The following is a 16,974-nucleotide window of genomic DNA, read 5'->3' as shown; positions in this document are numbered from 1 at the left end:
GGCAATTGAAGGGGGGCATTGCAAAAGATATAAAATGATCCTACCTGAATTCAATACGAATGTTCTAATTTACAAGGGACGTGCTGGGTCTATCACTTTCTTCAGTTATCTTTAATCTATCATTATCGATGTTTATTTACTCAGGTATCAGTTTCCAATCTATTCAAGTAAATTTCTCTTCATTCCCAATGCTGGGTTTTGTCTACAATCTAGAAGGTCTATTCGATGTCCTTTATAGCATCCTGCATTACAACGTTAAAAAAATTGAGTTATTAGTGACTCAGATCAAAGCATTAACTAATGGTGACGGAGAAAAGAATGCAACAGTTTGTACAAGTAATTGCAACAGCACTATTATTTTATCGGTATTAATCCTAAGGCAGTGGGCAGTGTCTTCTAGATAGAACGGTGGAAGGTGGTGTCACCACAGGTTGGCTCCCACGACTTGGCTCATTAGGGACGCCTCACTTCTTTATCAGTCATCAATTTTGTAATCCAACTCAACTCACTACGGATTAATGGATTGACTCACTTAAAAATATTTTATCTTTCTAAGTTTATTTTATATATTTGTTGCATTTTATATATTTATTGCAGTAGAATCAAAATAAAATGAATCAACTCAATTTTTTTATGATAAGTACAATCAAAATGTTTACTTAAGTATCAACAAATAAATTAAGCATCCAAACTATTCAAACATTATTTAACAAATTCTAGTATTTAACAAATTCTAGTATTTAAAAAATTCAAGTTGTCAACCTACATAATTAAAAAATAGTAAATAATTATAATAAAAAACTTATAAAAAATGATAAAAAACTAATAAAGGATTATTGTTGACAGGATTGAGGGGACTATAGGTCAAACCACCTTTAATCCGACTCAAGCCTGGTTAACCCACAGGTTAAGCGAGCCGGATTCTATTTGCTCTACATTTAAAAAAATTCGATTTTTTTTAACTAATTTGGTTTGAACCCATGATAAACCAAGTTGGCTACCCATCTTGACATTTCTAATTTCTGGAACTGGAGGATAAAAGCCAAAGGCCAGCCGAATGAGGTGAGTTGGCCTTACCCTGGTTTGAATGTACGTTAAGACTATAAAGGCAGTATTCCATTGCTACCTAGAATTCGCAGAATGGTAAATATTAAAAAAGACAAACATCTTCAAAAAGTGAAAACATGTAATGATATATAACGGTTAAAACAAGAAATAATGGAATTCAATTGTGTACAATTTATATCTCATACTACAGATTCAAATGTACGGTGAACACTAGCCAACTCAGCCCCAAATCAAGTCACATTCAAACCACATGGTGGCTTATAACCCAACCTTACGATCTTAAATAATTGATTAACCATAACAGCAGTGTGGAAAGACTGGGGGATTTGTGTTTTATGAAATTTAGTTAGACAGCTATTTTTTGTATAAACAGGATCTTGTATGAGTTGTTGTAACCAACCGAAAGTTTAGAGTTCACTACAAGAGAAACCTTGAGTTGTAATCTATGTTTTTATTGAATTTCTAACATACTATGTAGATTGAAGTTAGTTATGATGCTTCATTTACTCCTTCAGTTTAAGCGCTTAACTGTTCTTGCAGGTTCTTCGGTATAGTCTTTTATTCATCTGTGTGGTAGACTGTCTAGTGGCCTTGTGAGCTATTTCCTTACAATTCTTAAATTCTTTTCATCTTCACCACACAAAATCTAAACTCTTTATCCCAATTCCCAAGAGTAGACATTGCTGTTGAGACACTAAATGGAAACTCTTTCACTTTTGTTTGTTATCGAATATTAAATTTTACAAAAATCAAAGGATAATACCTTTGCAAGTCGTGTGACATATGTAGCAGCCAATGCAGTGGCCAACAGTCCCAGCCCAAGAGTTAGCAGCTGACTGTTTCCTCCAAATATATTACTAAGTTCAGATTCATCTTGCTGAAATGTAGAAGCAACAATTACATTAAAGAAGTAATGAGCGAAGTTACTCTCTTTCCATAATCCATTATACATAAATAAAAGTAAAATAAAACCATTAAATTGATGAATTGAAAGAGCGAAGGGCAAAAAATCACTTCAATATAGCTTATCATATAGGATTTGTACATATTCTGCGGGGAACCGGCTAATATACACTGTATTTTAAAACAGTAACAAAGGAGATGATTTAACCAACACCTTAATTTTAACCATTCTGTTAGAATATAAAGATTCCTTTTGCTTTTGGAGTCTTACAATATATTAGTCTGATTGGGCTGGGCCCATGCCCATTACTCCACCAAGATTTACTTAGATTATTAGTGTATGTGTATCCATCTTTGCATGATGGACCCAAAATATTCACCATACTACTTGTATTATGGTATAGTCTCCAATTTTCACCTCTAAGCGAGGTTTGATGTACCTAGTGATTAACTTACATTCTATATGCTCTCCGTCTTTTTCACTTAATAAAAACAATCCAATAATGATTAAATAACCAAGAGTACAAAGAATAGGGAGAAAAACCAAGTAGAAACTCACAATTATTGCTCTTCCAAAGGCACCGGCACTAACATAAGCCCAAGTTCCTGGAAGCATCCCCAACCAACTGCGTAACAATCATCAGTTTTAAGACATGGATAATCTTACTGAGACAGTTCCAAATAGGTACAAAACATACCCAGTTTAATTTTAACTACGTTTCATTACAATTTACCTATACTTCAACTAATCAATGAAAATCTATAATAACCACTCTGATGAATTCAAAACAAGGGTATTTTCATGAAGCTGATTCTCAGTATTTTCAATGAAAATTTATAAGTTCAATGTTCTCAGTATTTTCACCAGTTCATAAAAACAAGACACTAAAAAACATTGAAGAGCAACTGCAGTCATCATGAAGCTATAGATATTGCATGCCGAAATTTAGAGACTTTCAAGAGGTTTACATTATTGTTGCAAGTAACACAGCAGTTCAAAGACTAGTCCATAAGTAAAACTATCAAAATAGAACTATGTAATTAATGTAGTCGGCCTCACTTAGTCTTATGAAACTATGTTGTGGTAATCGTACAATTACCCTTTTATAATTATTTTGAATTTTATGTTTAGCCAAAGGGAAACAAAAAAAAAAGTTTACTGAAACTACCTAATTTTTAGGATAGCATTTATATGGTGGTAAAGATTGAACACAAAATCCAAATAATGGCACTGTGAATTTGAAGATGTAAGCACAATCAAGCATAAAATTATTTTGTCCTATTGTCTTATTTTTTACCCATTTAGCATGGATCAGACTAGAACTCAAGACAACATAAAATTGCATTAGGGTAAATAATTTAATTAAGCACTATTTAACAAAAACATGTTCCATCAGTGTGTATAGCTTAATTTAATCAACTTTGTCACGAAACTAATCAAATTAGCTGACAGAGTTTACAAGGTCATAATTCACACACATAAGCTTAACCAGACACCTAATTTACAAGTAGGTTTTGTATATATTAGAACCTAAATCCAAATACTAAGAATAATAGACGAGCTCAAATATGCTCTTCTAGAGGATGAAGTTTTTCTAACATACCAATTATTTTAAGACACTAGAAATCCGTATAATATTGGTAATTGATTAGTAATAAGCACCATACCTTCCCAGTACATATGGAATAAACTTAACAGATGTCAATCCATATAAATAATTCCCCAAAGAAAATGGTAGCAGAGGACTCAAACGAAGCAGTGTCACAACCCTGAAGCCATTTTCTCCAATAGCTTTGTCAATAGCAAGAAACTTCTTATTTCCTTCCACTAGTTTTAGAATTCGCTCACGAGCAAAATATCTTGCAATTAGAAAAGCAACACTAGCTGCCACCTGAAATGCCTTAAAATATTAGATTGAAAATACACATTCCATTAGAATTAATTAACAACATAAAAAATTGTATACTTCTTTACCCAATAATAATTTCAAATAAAATATGATGTTATTCAGTCCAATAATACACTTCTAAGTTATAAGTAATTGTTTGCTCTTGCATGCCAAATTATAGATGTTTAATTGTTGGAGATTCCAAATCTGCTAGAGTCAAATTATACACTTTATAATTTGTGAGGTTGAGTTACATTTATAATCCAGTTTCTTAAATGTTCCCAGAAAGGCTATCATAAATATTTATTTTCATGCTTGAGATGTCCCATTTTCGGCTCAGGGTGTTAGATAGTTAGAGATCACATTAACAAGAGCTATGACCAAATTATAGTATATCATAGTATATAAGCAGCTGATCACCTCTTACAATCTAGTTTTCTGATAAGTAAATAGTGTTGAAAATTAACAAGTAGATGACCAAATAGTAGACTGTAAATTACATGTGGAAGAATACTAACTAGTTTGTTAACATAAAAAAACCTCAATAAAACGAAAAAAATTGTACATGATGCAGTCAACTGATTGAAACTATATATGAACTTTGTGTGCAAGTAGGTTTGCTTCGTGTCCTTCACATGATTTACTCACCGTTCCACTGATAGAGACTATGATAGTGCCAACAACGGATCCAAATAGAAGTCCAGCTGACATGGTCAAAGGAATGGCAGGAATAGCAAGGATCTGGGACAACATAAACAAAGCGAAGTTAGAGGAAGCGTTGCACATGTACAGAGAAGACACGTAACTTGAAAGCAAACAGTGAATGGGCATTATTGTGGTTTACTGAGTAGAGTAGCATGTAGCTTAGAGTGGAGAATGTGGATGTCAAGGTTGAGATATACAGAGGGTTGAGTAGAGTAAGAAGTTGAATGAAAATGGAATGTAATATGAAACATTGATACCTCCAATCCAGCATAAACGGCAACGAATAATGCATACCCAGCAGGGCCATATCCTGGTGGTTAAAAGACAGAGAGGTGTTGGGGGCGAGAAATAGGAATAAATAAATGAGACGAGAGAAAGAGAGTGGGAAAGATACCTTCAATAAAAAGGGAGAGTTGGTTTAAGAAGGAGTTGATCTGGTCCCTGTAGATATAGCCAACGGAGGCAAAACCGCCGATGACACCGAGGAGTAAGAAACCGACCAAAAGGGTGCCCTTGAAGGCTGTGGCGTCCTGGAAGTCAGAGCGGGAGTCGGTGTTGTCGGCGGCGTCGCCGTCTCCTTGGGAATCGTTGGGGCTAAACAAGCGCTTTAAGGCAGAGTCGGAGGGGGCAGTGCTAATCTTGGCCCCCAATTGCTTTTTGGGGTCTCTCTGTGTCTGTCTGAGGGAGGAGCATGGGGTGAGGAAGTGAGAGCGTCTGTGGGGTGTGAAGATGAAAGAAGAACGGGGAGAGAGGCGACAGTGGTAACGGTGGGAGAGAGTGAGAGCGAGAGTGTGAGTGTGAGTGTAAAGAGAAGAGGAGAGGCAGGGAAGGGAGAGAGTGCGCATGGTACGAGATATGGAGTACGAGGTAGGAGATAGGATAGGATAGGATGTTATGAACCAACGACAAACAGTTGGTGTGTTCCAACCAGAATGTTCAAATGCTCCACCCACCACTGCACTCCACCGCTCTCAGCTCGCGCATGAATGGAAATTCCGAAAATGGATGAATCATGATTCAAGAAACTCCTCTTCCTCTCGCGTCACGTCACTTCGTGGGGCAATCACTTTCTTTTTTATTTTTTATTTTTGTGGTTGCATTTACAACCACACCTCATCTTCGCCACGTCAAAGCAACCCTATTATCTCCGACCAACTTACCCATGTTATGCATAAATATTAAAACATAAATTATGTTATTCTTATAATTTATTAAGCATAGATAACTTTGAAAGTGCGTTCTTTCAAAATTTTAAGTTAAACTGTCACATGATGATGATAATAATAATAAATTATTATTATTAAATAGTAACACAAAATATATAAAATTTTCTATGGGATTTTCGTCTGTTTGTCTTTAAACGGTTTATTGCTTAAAAGGAAAAAATAAAACTTGTGTTCATCAATTGTCAAATAATCTCGAAGCTATGAATTGAAATTAGAAATCAGTGAATGTGACGTAAACATGTGCCGCGCACGTGAACCATTTGGTGTCATTAAAAACTTCATTATTTCTAACTCTTTATATCAGTGTTCAATAATCATAAAAAAAATGTTACCATGGACAATGTTATCTCATGCATATATCACTCAAAGTATTTCGTTATAACATTCAAATGAAATTTAGTAATAGTGTATTTGATTTTGTTTTGACTTTAATAATATTATTATTTTTACCGTTTTAAGATGAAAACATTATTTTAATTATAAATTATCATTGTTTAAACTCTTAATTTGATGGGATAGTAAAGTGATTTAAAAAATACGCTTAAACCTGATTAAAAGACTTTTTATGATAAGCCAAATAATGCACATCACTTAAAAAGTAAATTTAATGACAATAAATCGGACTTGTTCTTAGCTTCTTTACTGTTCTGCGCCCCTCTTGCACCATTGTATGTTCCTGAGTATCACAAGTTCACAGTATAGAAAACCACAAGCATTACATAATATTCATCTATAGAATAATAAATTAAACTACAATATTCATATAATACACATTCCACAATGCACAAAATTATTTATCAACATGCATTTATTCATAATAACATGATTTAATATATATATATATATATATATATATATATATATATATATATATATATATATATATATATATATATATATATATATATATATATATATATATATATGTGTGTGTGGGTGTGTGTGACCTCTACGCACATTGTTTACTCTATCTCATCCACGTATAATCTATCATCTATTCTACCCTTACAATTTCCAAGTTACACATAATAAATTTGGATAACTTCAATATGTAACCTATTAAATATATTTTTTTATCAGATGTTTAACATTTTTGTATTTAATTATGTTATCAATAAAATAGTGTAATCATTACTATTATCTTTTCACTTTTTTTACTTTATTAATCAATTTTTTAATTCTCTTTTCAATTTTTTGATAATTTTTATTTTATCTTTTTTGAAAAACAACATTATCAATAAAAATAATGATAAATTGAAAAAATAGAAAGTTGATCAGTGAGATAAAAATAAATCACGAAAATAATGATTATAACCCTTGATAAGAAAAATTAAATAAAAGAACAATACAATTAAACAAAAATAAACAAGATCTTAAATCCTCGTATTGAAAGTTTGTTTCTTCTATTTGTATTTCACCTTTCGCAATTCTAATTAATTATAGAGGAACAGTGACTTCCATACGCAATTTTCACATGTACAAGCACGTTAGTTCTTAAAAACAATAAATATGAGCACCACTTAAATAAGTAAACAACAAATCGCTCACCCAATCTGTTTTCTCTATGAAAGACCTTATAATTACTTTTTGACAACCACATCTTCTTCACTACAAAAACAAGACGTGTGACAATTTTTTTTCTTGCAAAATCCATGTTATTTAATAATGCTGGAAAGTTTCCTAAATGATAATAACGTTAAAATATATTGATCAAGACATTTAATTTAATTTAAAAATTTATATTGCTTATTTTCATTCTCTAAAATAACCATTTATCTATTATAATAACTGTTACAGTTATTATAATTTTCAAGACAGATTCATTCTTTTATCCAAGATTCTAAAACACACCAGGGATAAAAAGGGCGGCAAAGAGCTGCACACACGCCTTGGCAGCGGGTTTAGGGTTTAGGAGGCGCGGAGGAAGAGGGCGGTTGTCTGGAGACATGGCTTTCTGGGGTAAGCCTCTCTTGGCTGGTTGTTTCTGCAATATTCTTAGATTTAAACCTAACTACAATTTGTTCGTTCCTTCGTTCACTGAACTGCAGGAGTGGAAGTGAAACCAGGAAAGCCTTTCACTCATAAATACGAGGATTCCAAAGGACGCCTCCATATTTCAATGGTAGTGGTAGTGTGGTGTTTCTGTGAATTAATCGCGCAGAAACCAACAGATTTTATTGCTAAAATGTGCTATTTTTAATGTTTACTCAGGCCACTCTTGGGTTGGGCACTGCGACAGCAAAAAGCACACTGCAGTGCAATGTGGGAAACAGGAGCCCTGTATATCTATGCTCTCTCTATCCTGGAAACGCAGAGTCATTGCAATTAAACTTAGAGCTCGAAGAAGTTGATCAAGTTCTTTTCTCTGTAATTGGTCCTCGGAGCATTCATCTCTGCGGGTATTATCTCGCCACTGCCCGCAACGCCAATCTTATTGATGATTCGTATCCTTCTTCCTCCTCCTCATGTCCCATCTTTATTTTACATTCATTAAAATTATTCCCTCAACTCTTTATACAAACTTGTTCTTTACTTTAATTGAAACCTTTATTTGGATACTCCACTTTCCCCCGTGTTTCTGTGTCCTTTTGTATTGTATTGTATTGTATTAGGTTAGATTAGACTAGTCTAGACAATAACATACCGTGCCTATCAAAAGAGAGAATATAATTGTATATCTTTTTTTTTCTTTGATCCCGTTGAATTTTTTTCTCAATGGTTTTCTTTTTCTTAACTTCCTTCACCACAATGCAAAGTGAATCATACGGGGAGGATATCGCTGATACAGAAACAGAGAGATCTGATTACAGTGACGAAGATGGGTATGATGATAGTTTCATCGACGATGACATTGTTCCAGAGGCTTCCTCACCATCTCTTATTTCCAAAGAAGGCAAGTTCAAATAATAATGTCAACCCTTCCACGAATGGAGCAATTTTTTTTTCTCTAGTTTCCCCCTATTCAAAACCTCAACCATGTCTGTATGTTTCGTTTGTTTTGATTGTGCTCATTGCAGAGGAAGCTTCGCATGACAACGGACCAAAAATTAGGAAAGGCAGTCTTCGACGGCTTAGGAAGATGTACCAGTCAGTTGAGTCAGATGATGATGGCTGTGGCGGAGAAAAGATAATTGTCAATGACAGAATCCATGACCAAGTCCAGGAAACTGACAATGAAGATAGCCTCCCTATTTCATCTATTTACAAGAATAAAGCCTCTGGAAGGGTATTGGACAAAGAAATGGATGTTAGTGTTGTCAGAGGAGCTGGTGATGCCAGCAACAAGAATGAGGAAGATGGTGGAAATAATATTTTTGAAACAAATCTAGAGGCTGGACATGTCCTTGTGGATAGTCAGACATATAGGTGACTCTTCTTAATTCTCGATTAATGTTCAAATACATGCTTGCTTTACTCAGCCTCAGGTGTTAGGGGATGTGTATTTTTGTTTCTTTCCTCTGTTCATAAATTATGTTTCTGCCAAAGTAGGGAAGCTGTGCCATCAAAGCACTTGGTAGATCCTTGCACATCTCTGGATGTTGGGGATGTTAAAAGTCCAAAAAAGAAAAAGAAGAAAAAGGAAAAAGAGGCAAAGAGTTCCTGTAATGGCCGTTCTATCAAACTAGATAATGTTATAAATGAGCTAAAAATGGAAGAGATGACCCAGGTTATTGTGGCAGGAGGTAAACAAGAGCAGCATGTTGATGATAAGTGAGTGATTATGTCTTCTGAATTCTTGATTTTAAAACTGCAGCTGCATTTCATGATTAAGTATTATAAGAATGTGTAATATTTGTCATTTTGTAGAATAAACTGTTGGACTATTGAATGTTATATATATATATATATATATATATATATATATATATATATATATATATATATATGTGTGTGTGTGTGTATGTGTGTGTGTGTGTGTATCAGGTAAATAAGAATGGTAAATATATAGACCATTAGTTAAAATTTGAATAATCAATGTTTAAAGACAAATACACAGGATTTTTATAAGTGGTCATATGTTTACAACCAATTTCTAATATTAACCATCTATGTATGCTTGTATGGCCTAAATTTTGAGTGTTCACATTCTTAAAATGTAAACCTTTCGTATTTACCTGATCCATCACTTATATATGTTTGTGTTTGGGTTTTACTTAGACTGTAATGATAGTGTAAATCTTTTTTATTATGTCATCTAATCACACATTACTATGCATAGTATGTTTATTGTCTTCTGTAATAAAGACTTTTAAGAGTCATATCTATGATATTTTCGTTTATTGAATGCGTGTAAATATTGACAATGATAGTGCATAAAAAATAATCCCATTTCTGGTTTGGTTGTTAATACTTTTTAGCCTTGTTATGCAGGGAAACTGAGACCACAGATAAAATGCTGCCTTCCTCTCAGGTTGATCATGGACTGGGTGAAAAGCCAAAGAAGAAAAAGAAAGAAAGATCTAAAGAGGGGATGGTTTCAATTGCTACTGATGGTTATCATAACAGTCTTGTTAATCTGCCTCTAAGAAATGAACAACACTCAGTTAATGAGTAAGTTTTTCTTAACAGACTTCTGTTTGTATAACTGAGTAGTACTTTTTTTACTGAGGAACATAAACTGGCAACATGATTTATGCATGGTAATGGAGAATTTGATAAATCACTCTTCATGGCTCGGACATATGACAGCATCTTACGAACCAGTATTTTCTGCAACCAAGATACCTTAGATGGTGCATGTTAGCAGAACAACGTGGTTAGCCTTCCTGGTGAAAGTTATTTAGAGAATACAGGACATACATATTCACAGTAAATTTCTTAGGAGACTAAATATGTAGAAGTGTATGACGTTGACTGTATTATCAATTGAATATAATGAGCCGAAGAGTTTATCCTTATAATCCCCAGAGCACAGACTCTTCAGCGGATGCAAATCCTTCGGTTAGCTTCCAACCAGAAAGGAAGAAAAATGCCAGAAAAAAAATTTCTGACCATGACAAAGGTGGAAAAATGGCTTAACTTGTCTATTTGCAGGTTGGAGGCTACATTGGTATGGGCTAAAGAGGTTCATTCATGTTAGTCTTCCAAACCAATGCCCAAGCTTGGCCTTACGTGGGCAATGGAGCTTTTGAGTCAGTTTAACAAGTTTTGGTTCATTTTTTGCTTTTCTCCAAAACTAAGGTCCTACAATTTTTCTTATGTATTTATTGTTATATTTATTTTAATATGATAAATAAAATGCAAATAATTATGTTATTTTACTATTACATTTAAAAAGAATGAAAGGATGACTAGTGCTATTATTTATACTCTGAAAAACTCTATATTCATCTTTGGTGTTTATATGTGTGTGTATAGATATTGTATATTCGTTTTCGGTATATTACTTTGTAAAATTTGAGATTAATATTTATTATGGTGATTATTTTTATTGTCATATTTATTTGTGTAATAAATAAAATACAGATAACAATGTTATTTTATTATTATATTTAGAATATATATATATATATATATATATATATATATATATATATATATATATATTTAGTGCAATGCAATTATTGTTAATATGAAAAATTCTTAGTTTCATTGTCAACAAAAATACAAGTGGGTTTTGCCCAAAGCCAAACGGGCTAACCCTGTCCAAACCTGTTTTTGACATGGTCTTACGGGGCTAAAATGGTCAGCTTTTAATTTAGGCTCAAATTTTATATTCCGAACCTTATTTTGTACCAGCTGTGTTAATCTGATTGCCACTTCCATATATTTCTTTTACCACGTAAAAAAAGCCCCCCTGATCTCATAATTGACTATCCATGCCCACCCTCATCTCCGTTACTTTGCACAATTCCATTCTTACTGCCCTTCTAGAGTTGTCAAATTTTAGACTCACAGCTAAGTTCCTCAATTGTACCAGTAATATTTTCAAACCTAACAAAATTATTCTTACTTAATCTTAATTATCTACATACTACTGATATGAGTACAGCATATGAAATTATGGCTTCCGTGGAATTTACCTCGGTTTAATATGCATTTAGTGCTTCGTAAACTTGTGCTCTTGTACCATCTTTTGGCAGGTAGCAATTAACTAAGGTGGTCTTTCCTATCACTTTAGATAGCAGATATAGAAAGTAAATCTGCTAATGACTTTAAAAACTACTCTGTCATTTCACAATTAAATACTGAATGAAATCCCTTCACTGCTAAAAGAAGTAAAAGTAAAACCTGAGAAGAAATCTCTACTTACAAATGAATTTATGTAGTTAACTTGAGGAAGATGGCATGTTGTGAATGTCTAGCCTTCAAAATTTCACTCTGTATTTTCTCCACTGCCATTTTCCCTGTAAATTTTACCTTAAACTTTGAAGTGTCATCCTGTCAGAAAAGAGAAATGAAATTTTGATATCTGATATGCTTTAGCACATTAGCAGGGATGTTAAAATTTCAGGCAATGCCGCTGAGATGGATCCTAAAAAGAATAGAGCAAAGAGGAAAAAGAAAGAACAAGTAAACAAAAGTGACTATGGATATAATGAAGAAATCTTCCAAGAGGACAACAAGGCCAACAGAGATGCAGCAGGGTCACAGAATGCGATTCATAATTTTTTTGAAGAAAAAGAGCAGCATCAGAAGCTAACTAATGAGAAGTATGGATCTGTTTTGTTTATGTTCTCTATGTGAGATAATATTATAACTTGTTACTAATCCATGCTTTACTGCTAAAATTTAACTGTTGACAATTGATTTTGGCAACAAGCTTGACAAACTAGTAATAAATGAACAAGTTTAAACATTTCCAAGATTAGCTGTTCGGTAGATAAATCATTGGATACTGACTAGAATTGGTTCAAGCTGTTATGCTTAAAGTGTCCTTATCCCTTCAAGTAAGCAGAAACTAAAATAAAATTCTTATAAAAAATTAAAAACTAGTTGGTTAGAAATCAAGCTGTAAATATTTTTCTGCCTGGTATAAATTATAAAGAAAAACAATTGACAAGGATGAGAAAATGTGCCTTGCTAGTAGTAGTACTGTTGTATCTGTAAGAATAATAATTAAAAAGAAATCATATGATTTCATGACAAGCCTCTAGTAATATGATAGATATTAATGTTTGCTCTTTTAAACTTTTTTTCTATATAAATATTTCTTAGAAAGTAGACTTTAAACCTAACTCAATTTCACAAAAACTAGTTAGTAAGGTAATATTTGCACTTTGTACTATTATTTGGTCACATAAGTAATTGATGTGGGATTTTCGATGCGCACCGTCATGCCGAGGAGGATTTGATATATTGAATGTGGAACTATATATTTGAAAGTGGTCTAATAGTGGTACAAGTAGGTGACATAATAGGTCCAACAAATCTTTGGGAGGAAGGAAGAGATAGGTTGTGGGTTCAACTTTTCCCACTAATATTTGGAAGATATAAGGTTGGTTTGAAGGGAGGATGAAAAAGGTTGTGGGTTCAACTTTTCCAACTAACATTTACCGATAATAAAAGTCAAACAAACCTTATTAAGATATATTCTTATACTATTTTATAAACCTTATTAAGATATATTCTTATACTATTTTATAAAATCAACTTTAAACCTTAACTTCATAAAATTGGTTTGGAAGGTAAGGTTTGAGATTCATTTCTATACTATAATTTGATCATATGCTTAATTAATATGAGGTCTCCAAAAATATCAATAGTGTAGGGATAAACAATGATACATAACTGAAATTGGACTGTCATTCTGGTCTGAATGACCAGGGAGAAAATAATTACTGAAATTGGACTCTCTTTTGTTTATTGTCTATTAGTCTGAGATATTATAAACCTTACATTCTTAATTTTTCTGGCACAGGATGGTAGACAATGGTGCTTATGACTTACCTGATGGAAATCAATCTGAGAATAGAAAAGCTAAGAAAAGGAAGAAAATGAGTAAAAGTCAGGGCAATGGGGAAGTTGTAAATTCTAATATTACTGTATATGTTGAGCGAAGTGGTGAGACTGAGATGATGGAGGAGGACAGAAGTAAGGGGGAAGATGCAAAACATTCCAATGTTAGAACATTGAAAAATGGACTAGTTATTCAGGAACAAGAGAAGGGGAAAAAAGATGGCAAAATCGCAGCTTCAGGAAAAAAGGTAGTTTATTTAAACGGTTTAAAATACTTTAGATAATAGTTCCATGAAATCAAACCAAAAAAATTGCGACGTCCCTATATCTGGCTAATGATGAGGGTCTGGGTAGTTTACATGATTCAAACTTCATGGGCATCATTTATCAAATAAATAAATAATTTGAAGAATTTATTAGATTTGATTTAAGTAACTACACTGTTGTCACAGATTAGCATCTATTACACTGGCAAGTTGAAGGAAAATGGAGCTGTCTTTGAGTCAAACGCTGGCCAAACTCCTTTCAAATTTCGCCTTGGTAACACTATTCACCTAAACCTTGTTACCTGAAGAACTATTTATACTTGTATTAAGTATTAACCTTTTGCAGGTAAAGGAGAGGTTATCGAGGGTTGGGATGTTGGCCTTGAAGGTAGTCATTTTTATATTGTGTCCTTTTTTAGTTTTTTCCAGTTTTTGCATTTATAGTTTTATTGAATTAGAGCAATGCCTGTGATTAGTTTTAATAGGCGCCTTGGCCCCTTGTCCCTTAGTCTCTATTAATTGGTTGAAAATGAGAGTGGTTGCCCACGTTGTCTTGGGGTCTATATGAAGTTAATCGAATAATAGTAGTGGATGTGTTTTGAAGATTGTTAGTGGCTATTCTCATTTAAATGTATTTTCTCTCTAAGAACTGTTGTGATGTATATACCTGCGTATTTATGGTTCCCAGGCATGCAAGTTGGAGAAAAGAGAAGACTTGTCATTCCACCAACATTGACGTATGTGATTGAATTCTTGTGTGTATTTAACGCCATTTTCTTTTCTCTAATTTCTTATTTGGGATCCCTACAACCTCTAACATCTGCGTGTATCAGGTCTGAGAGTGATGGGCACTCTGACAAAATACCACCAAATTCATGGTTGATTTATGACATTGAACTAATTAAAGTTCATTGAGTATTTCAGCCAACTCACTGTTCCACAAAAAAAAAAAATACGGAGTGAGGAGGCAATTCAGGGACAGGCAAAAGATTGCATAGTTTTTGGTTGGTTCAACATGGATCTGTGGTGATTGAATAGATTTTGGTGTAGATGATAGTGGGTAGACACGCGCCACCGAATCCTAAGTTTTGGTTCTTTCAGATATCGTGTTAACTTTAAAAGATACTCAGTGTTAAAGTGGTGAAAATTTTCTCATAAATATCAGCATAAGAAATACCCAAATACATATAGTGCCGAACTAAACAGCGTTATTAATTGCACATTGTCTTAGTTAATTATTTTGCTAGACCTGGTACAACTTTGGATTTAGATATTGGAGGAAAAGAGGAAAGAAAATACTTTTACCCTTTCTCCCTTTTTCGTGCAGTTTTCATCCACCTCTGTTTTCGTTTCAACAATATCCATCTGTTCCTTTTCCTCCACCTGTGCTTGTGTTTCTGCCGCTGCATGGGCACCATCGGAGGCAAGCTTGTGGCTTACGTTACTCCTAACCGTATTTGAGGTAAGGAATTTTTTAACTTCCAAAATGGGTATTCCGGAATTTAACCGGATTGGAAATTCCGAATTTCGGAATATGTTACCGAATGTGCATTCCAAAACCCTTGTGCAATAGTGTCGTAATACTCTTTTCGGATTGTACAAAATAGCCTTCCGAAAACGTGAATTCGAAATACATGTCGCATCTCCCACTACTATTCTGGATATTCTTTTCTAGCCGGTAATTCCGGAAACACCAATTCCTAGCTACACGTTTTGGATTAGTGTTTCGGAAGCATATTTCTGGACTCTGAATTGTGATAACCTGAATTTCACCGTTTCAACCAACAAAGCAGCAAAACCACCCTTCCATACATGAAGCTACCTGCCCCGAGCTTGTTTAGCAACCAGCACAACACAACGTGGCAGTTTCTTCCTCCATCTGGGTAACTTTCTTGCATTGCATCCAATAATTTTTTTTCCCTATTTTGTTCTTTTCAGATTGTTCGCTAATAAATAACTCATGTATTGTAAAATCCTGAAGCTAAATAATTTGTGGATTGTGTAACAGTGAAGCTAAATTATTTCCGGAAGTAATTTTTTAAAAAGAAAAATAGATTTTCGAATTACGCTATCCGAAAAGTGTAAGGAAAACTGCCCACAATGTCTAAGGAGGCTGTTTTATGTAAAAATCGGTGCGCAAAATTGGAATTCCAAATCTTGTGGGGGTGCAAATAGAAATTGGAAGTGCTGCAAGCAAATGACAAAATTGATTTAGTTGATTCAAGACATGCTCGTTCTTTCAATACAAGGTACACGTCCCAAATGTGAAATGATTAAATTGTCCTTAGACATTTTTACTTTTTATTGTACCTTCAAAAGTTGAATCCTAAACATTATTTTAAAACGCGTTTAACATTGTTTCTCAAAAACTATTTTAGAATCAGCTCAATATTGCTTCCAGAAGACCGTTCTAGAATACTTCATACATTACAAATGAAGTTTAGGATTTATTTTAAAAGCCCATTTCTTAATGCTCATCGATAGTTTTTCATGCACTTTCAGGAAGAGCTGAAAAAAAAATTATCCATGTTTTATGTTGTTTATTTTGAAATTTGAAAACATATTTCAAATTATACAATTTTTAATAATTTTTGAATTTGAAATGGATTATTTAATATAAACTATATTTTTGAATTTAAAAATATATTTTAAAATTTTGAATTACGTAATCTAAAATGTACAACGTATTCAAAGTGTAGAGTCTATTTTTTTTTTCAAATTATGCAAATGTATTTATAATAGCCTAGAAATATGTTATCTATAGTGAAATCCTAAAATATATTTTTGAATTATGTTTTACAGAAATTATGAATTTCCTGATCAGGTAATCCCAACTATTTCTTACCTATGAATAATTTTCTAGCTTTTTCCATTCAATCTAGATAGTGACTCTTTGGGTTAAAATGTTTTGCAACCTTTAATTGCACGTTCATATACTGTTATTATTCTCTTTTTAAACATGAATTTTTTATTCATGTGTCAAATTCATCTATGTATTTGATTGTGGTTTTCCACAGT

The 16,974-nt window shown here is 33.3% G+C and overlaps 2 protein-coding genes and 1 long non-coding RNA gene across 8 annotated transcripts; 1 reads left to right on the top strand and 2 right to left on the bottom strand.

Annotated features, from left to right (window-relative positions):
- Positions 1–28: 28 nt before the first annotated feature.
- LOC108340290 (uncharacterized) lies at positions 29–5,737 on the bottom strand. Of its 2 annotated transcripts, XM_017577564.2 has the most exons (8): positions 4,960–5,722; positions 4,823–4,875; positions 4,509–4,601; positions 3,640–3,863; positions 2,531–2,597; positions 1,832–1,945; positions 1,078–1,126; positions 29–242 (listed from the first exon to the last, which is right to left on the bottom strand). In XM_017577564.2, exons 1-8 carry the CDS (start codon positions 5,408–5,410, stop codon positions 160–162), a joined length of 1,134 nt encoding a protein of 377 aa, XP_017433053.2. In that variant the 5' UTR covers positions 5,411–5,722; the 3' UTR covers positions 29–159. The 2 variants fall into 2 exon arrangements, with proteins under 2 accessions (XP_017433053.2, XP_017433054.2); XM_017577565.2 differs by lacking the exon at positions 1,078–1,126 and having other exon boundaries at positions 4,960–5,737.
- A 1,870-nt stretch (positions 5,738–7,607) lies between these two features.
- On the top strand, positions 7,608–15,140 carry LOC108340611 (peptidyl-prolyl cis-trans isomerase FKBP43). Of its 5 annotated transcripts, none has more exons than XM_052878390.1 (13): positions 7,608–7,750; positions 7,840–7,913; positions 8,003–8,235; positions 8,548–8,684; positions 8,809–9,157; positions 9,281–9,502; positions 10,163–10,342; positions 12,229–12,444; positions 13,653–13,938; positions 14,143–14,230; positions 14,303–14,344; positions 14,645–14,693; positions 14,790–15,140. In XM_052878390.1, the coding sequence occupies exons 1-13, from the start codon at positions 7,738–7,740 to the stop codon at positions 14,869–14,871; spliced, it is 1,971 nt and encodes a 656-aa protein (XP_052734350.1). In that variant the 5' UTR covers positions 7,608–7,737; the 3' UTR covers positions 14,872–15,140. The 5 variants fall into 5 exon arrangements, with proteins under 5 accessions (XP_052734350.1, XP_017433595.1, XP_017433594.1 ...); XM_017578106.2 differs by having other exon boundaries at positions 12,226–12,444; XM_017578105.2 differs by having other exon boundaries at positions 9,278–9,502.
- On the bottom strand, positions 9,409–16,014 carry LOC108340613 (uncharacterized). The gene is made up of 3 exons (XR_001833241.2): positions 15,262–16,014; positions 12,045–12,172; positions 9,409–9,545 (listed from the first exon to the last, which is right to left on the bottom strand). It is a non-coding gene; the product is annotated as an uncharacterized LOC108340613 (long non-coding RNA).
- Between the last annotated feature and the right edge of the window lie 960 nt (positions 16,015–16,974).

Source organism: Vigna angularis, chromosome 5, assembly GCF_016808095.1.
Source record: "Vigna angularis cultivar LongXiaoDou No.4 chromosome 5, ASM1680809v1, whole genome shotgun sequence".
In the NCBI taxonomy this organism is placed as follows: domain Eukaryota; kingdom Viridiplantae; phylum Streptophyta; class Magnoliopsida; order Fabales; family Fabaceae; genus Vigna; species Vigna angularis.
This window is presented reverse-complemented; position numbering and strand designations above follow the sequence as displayed.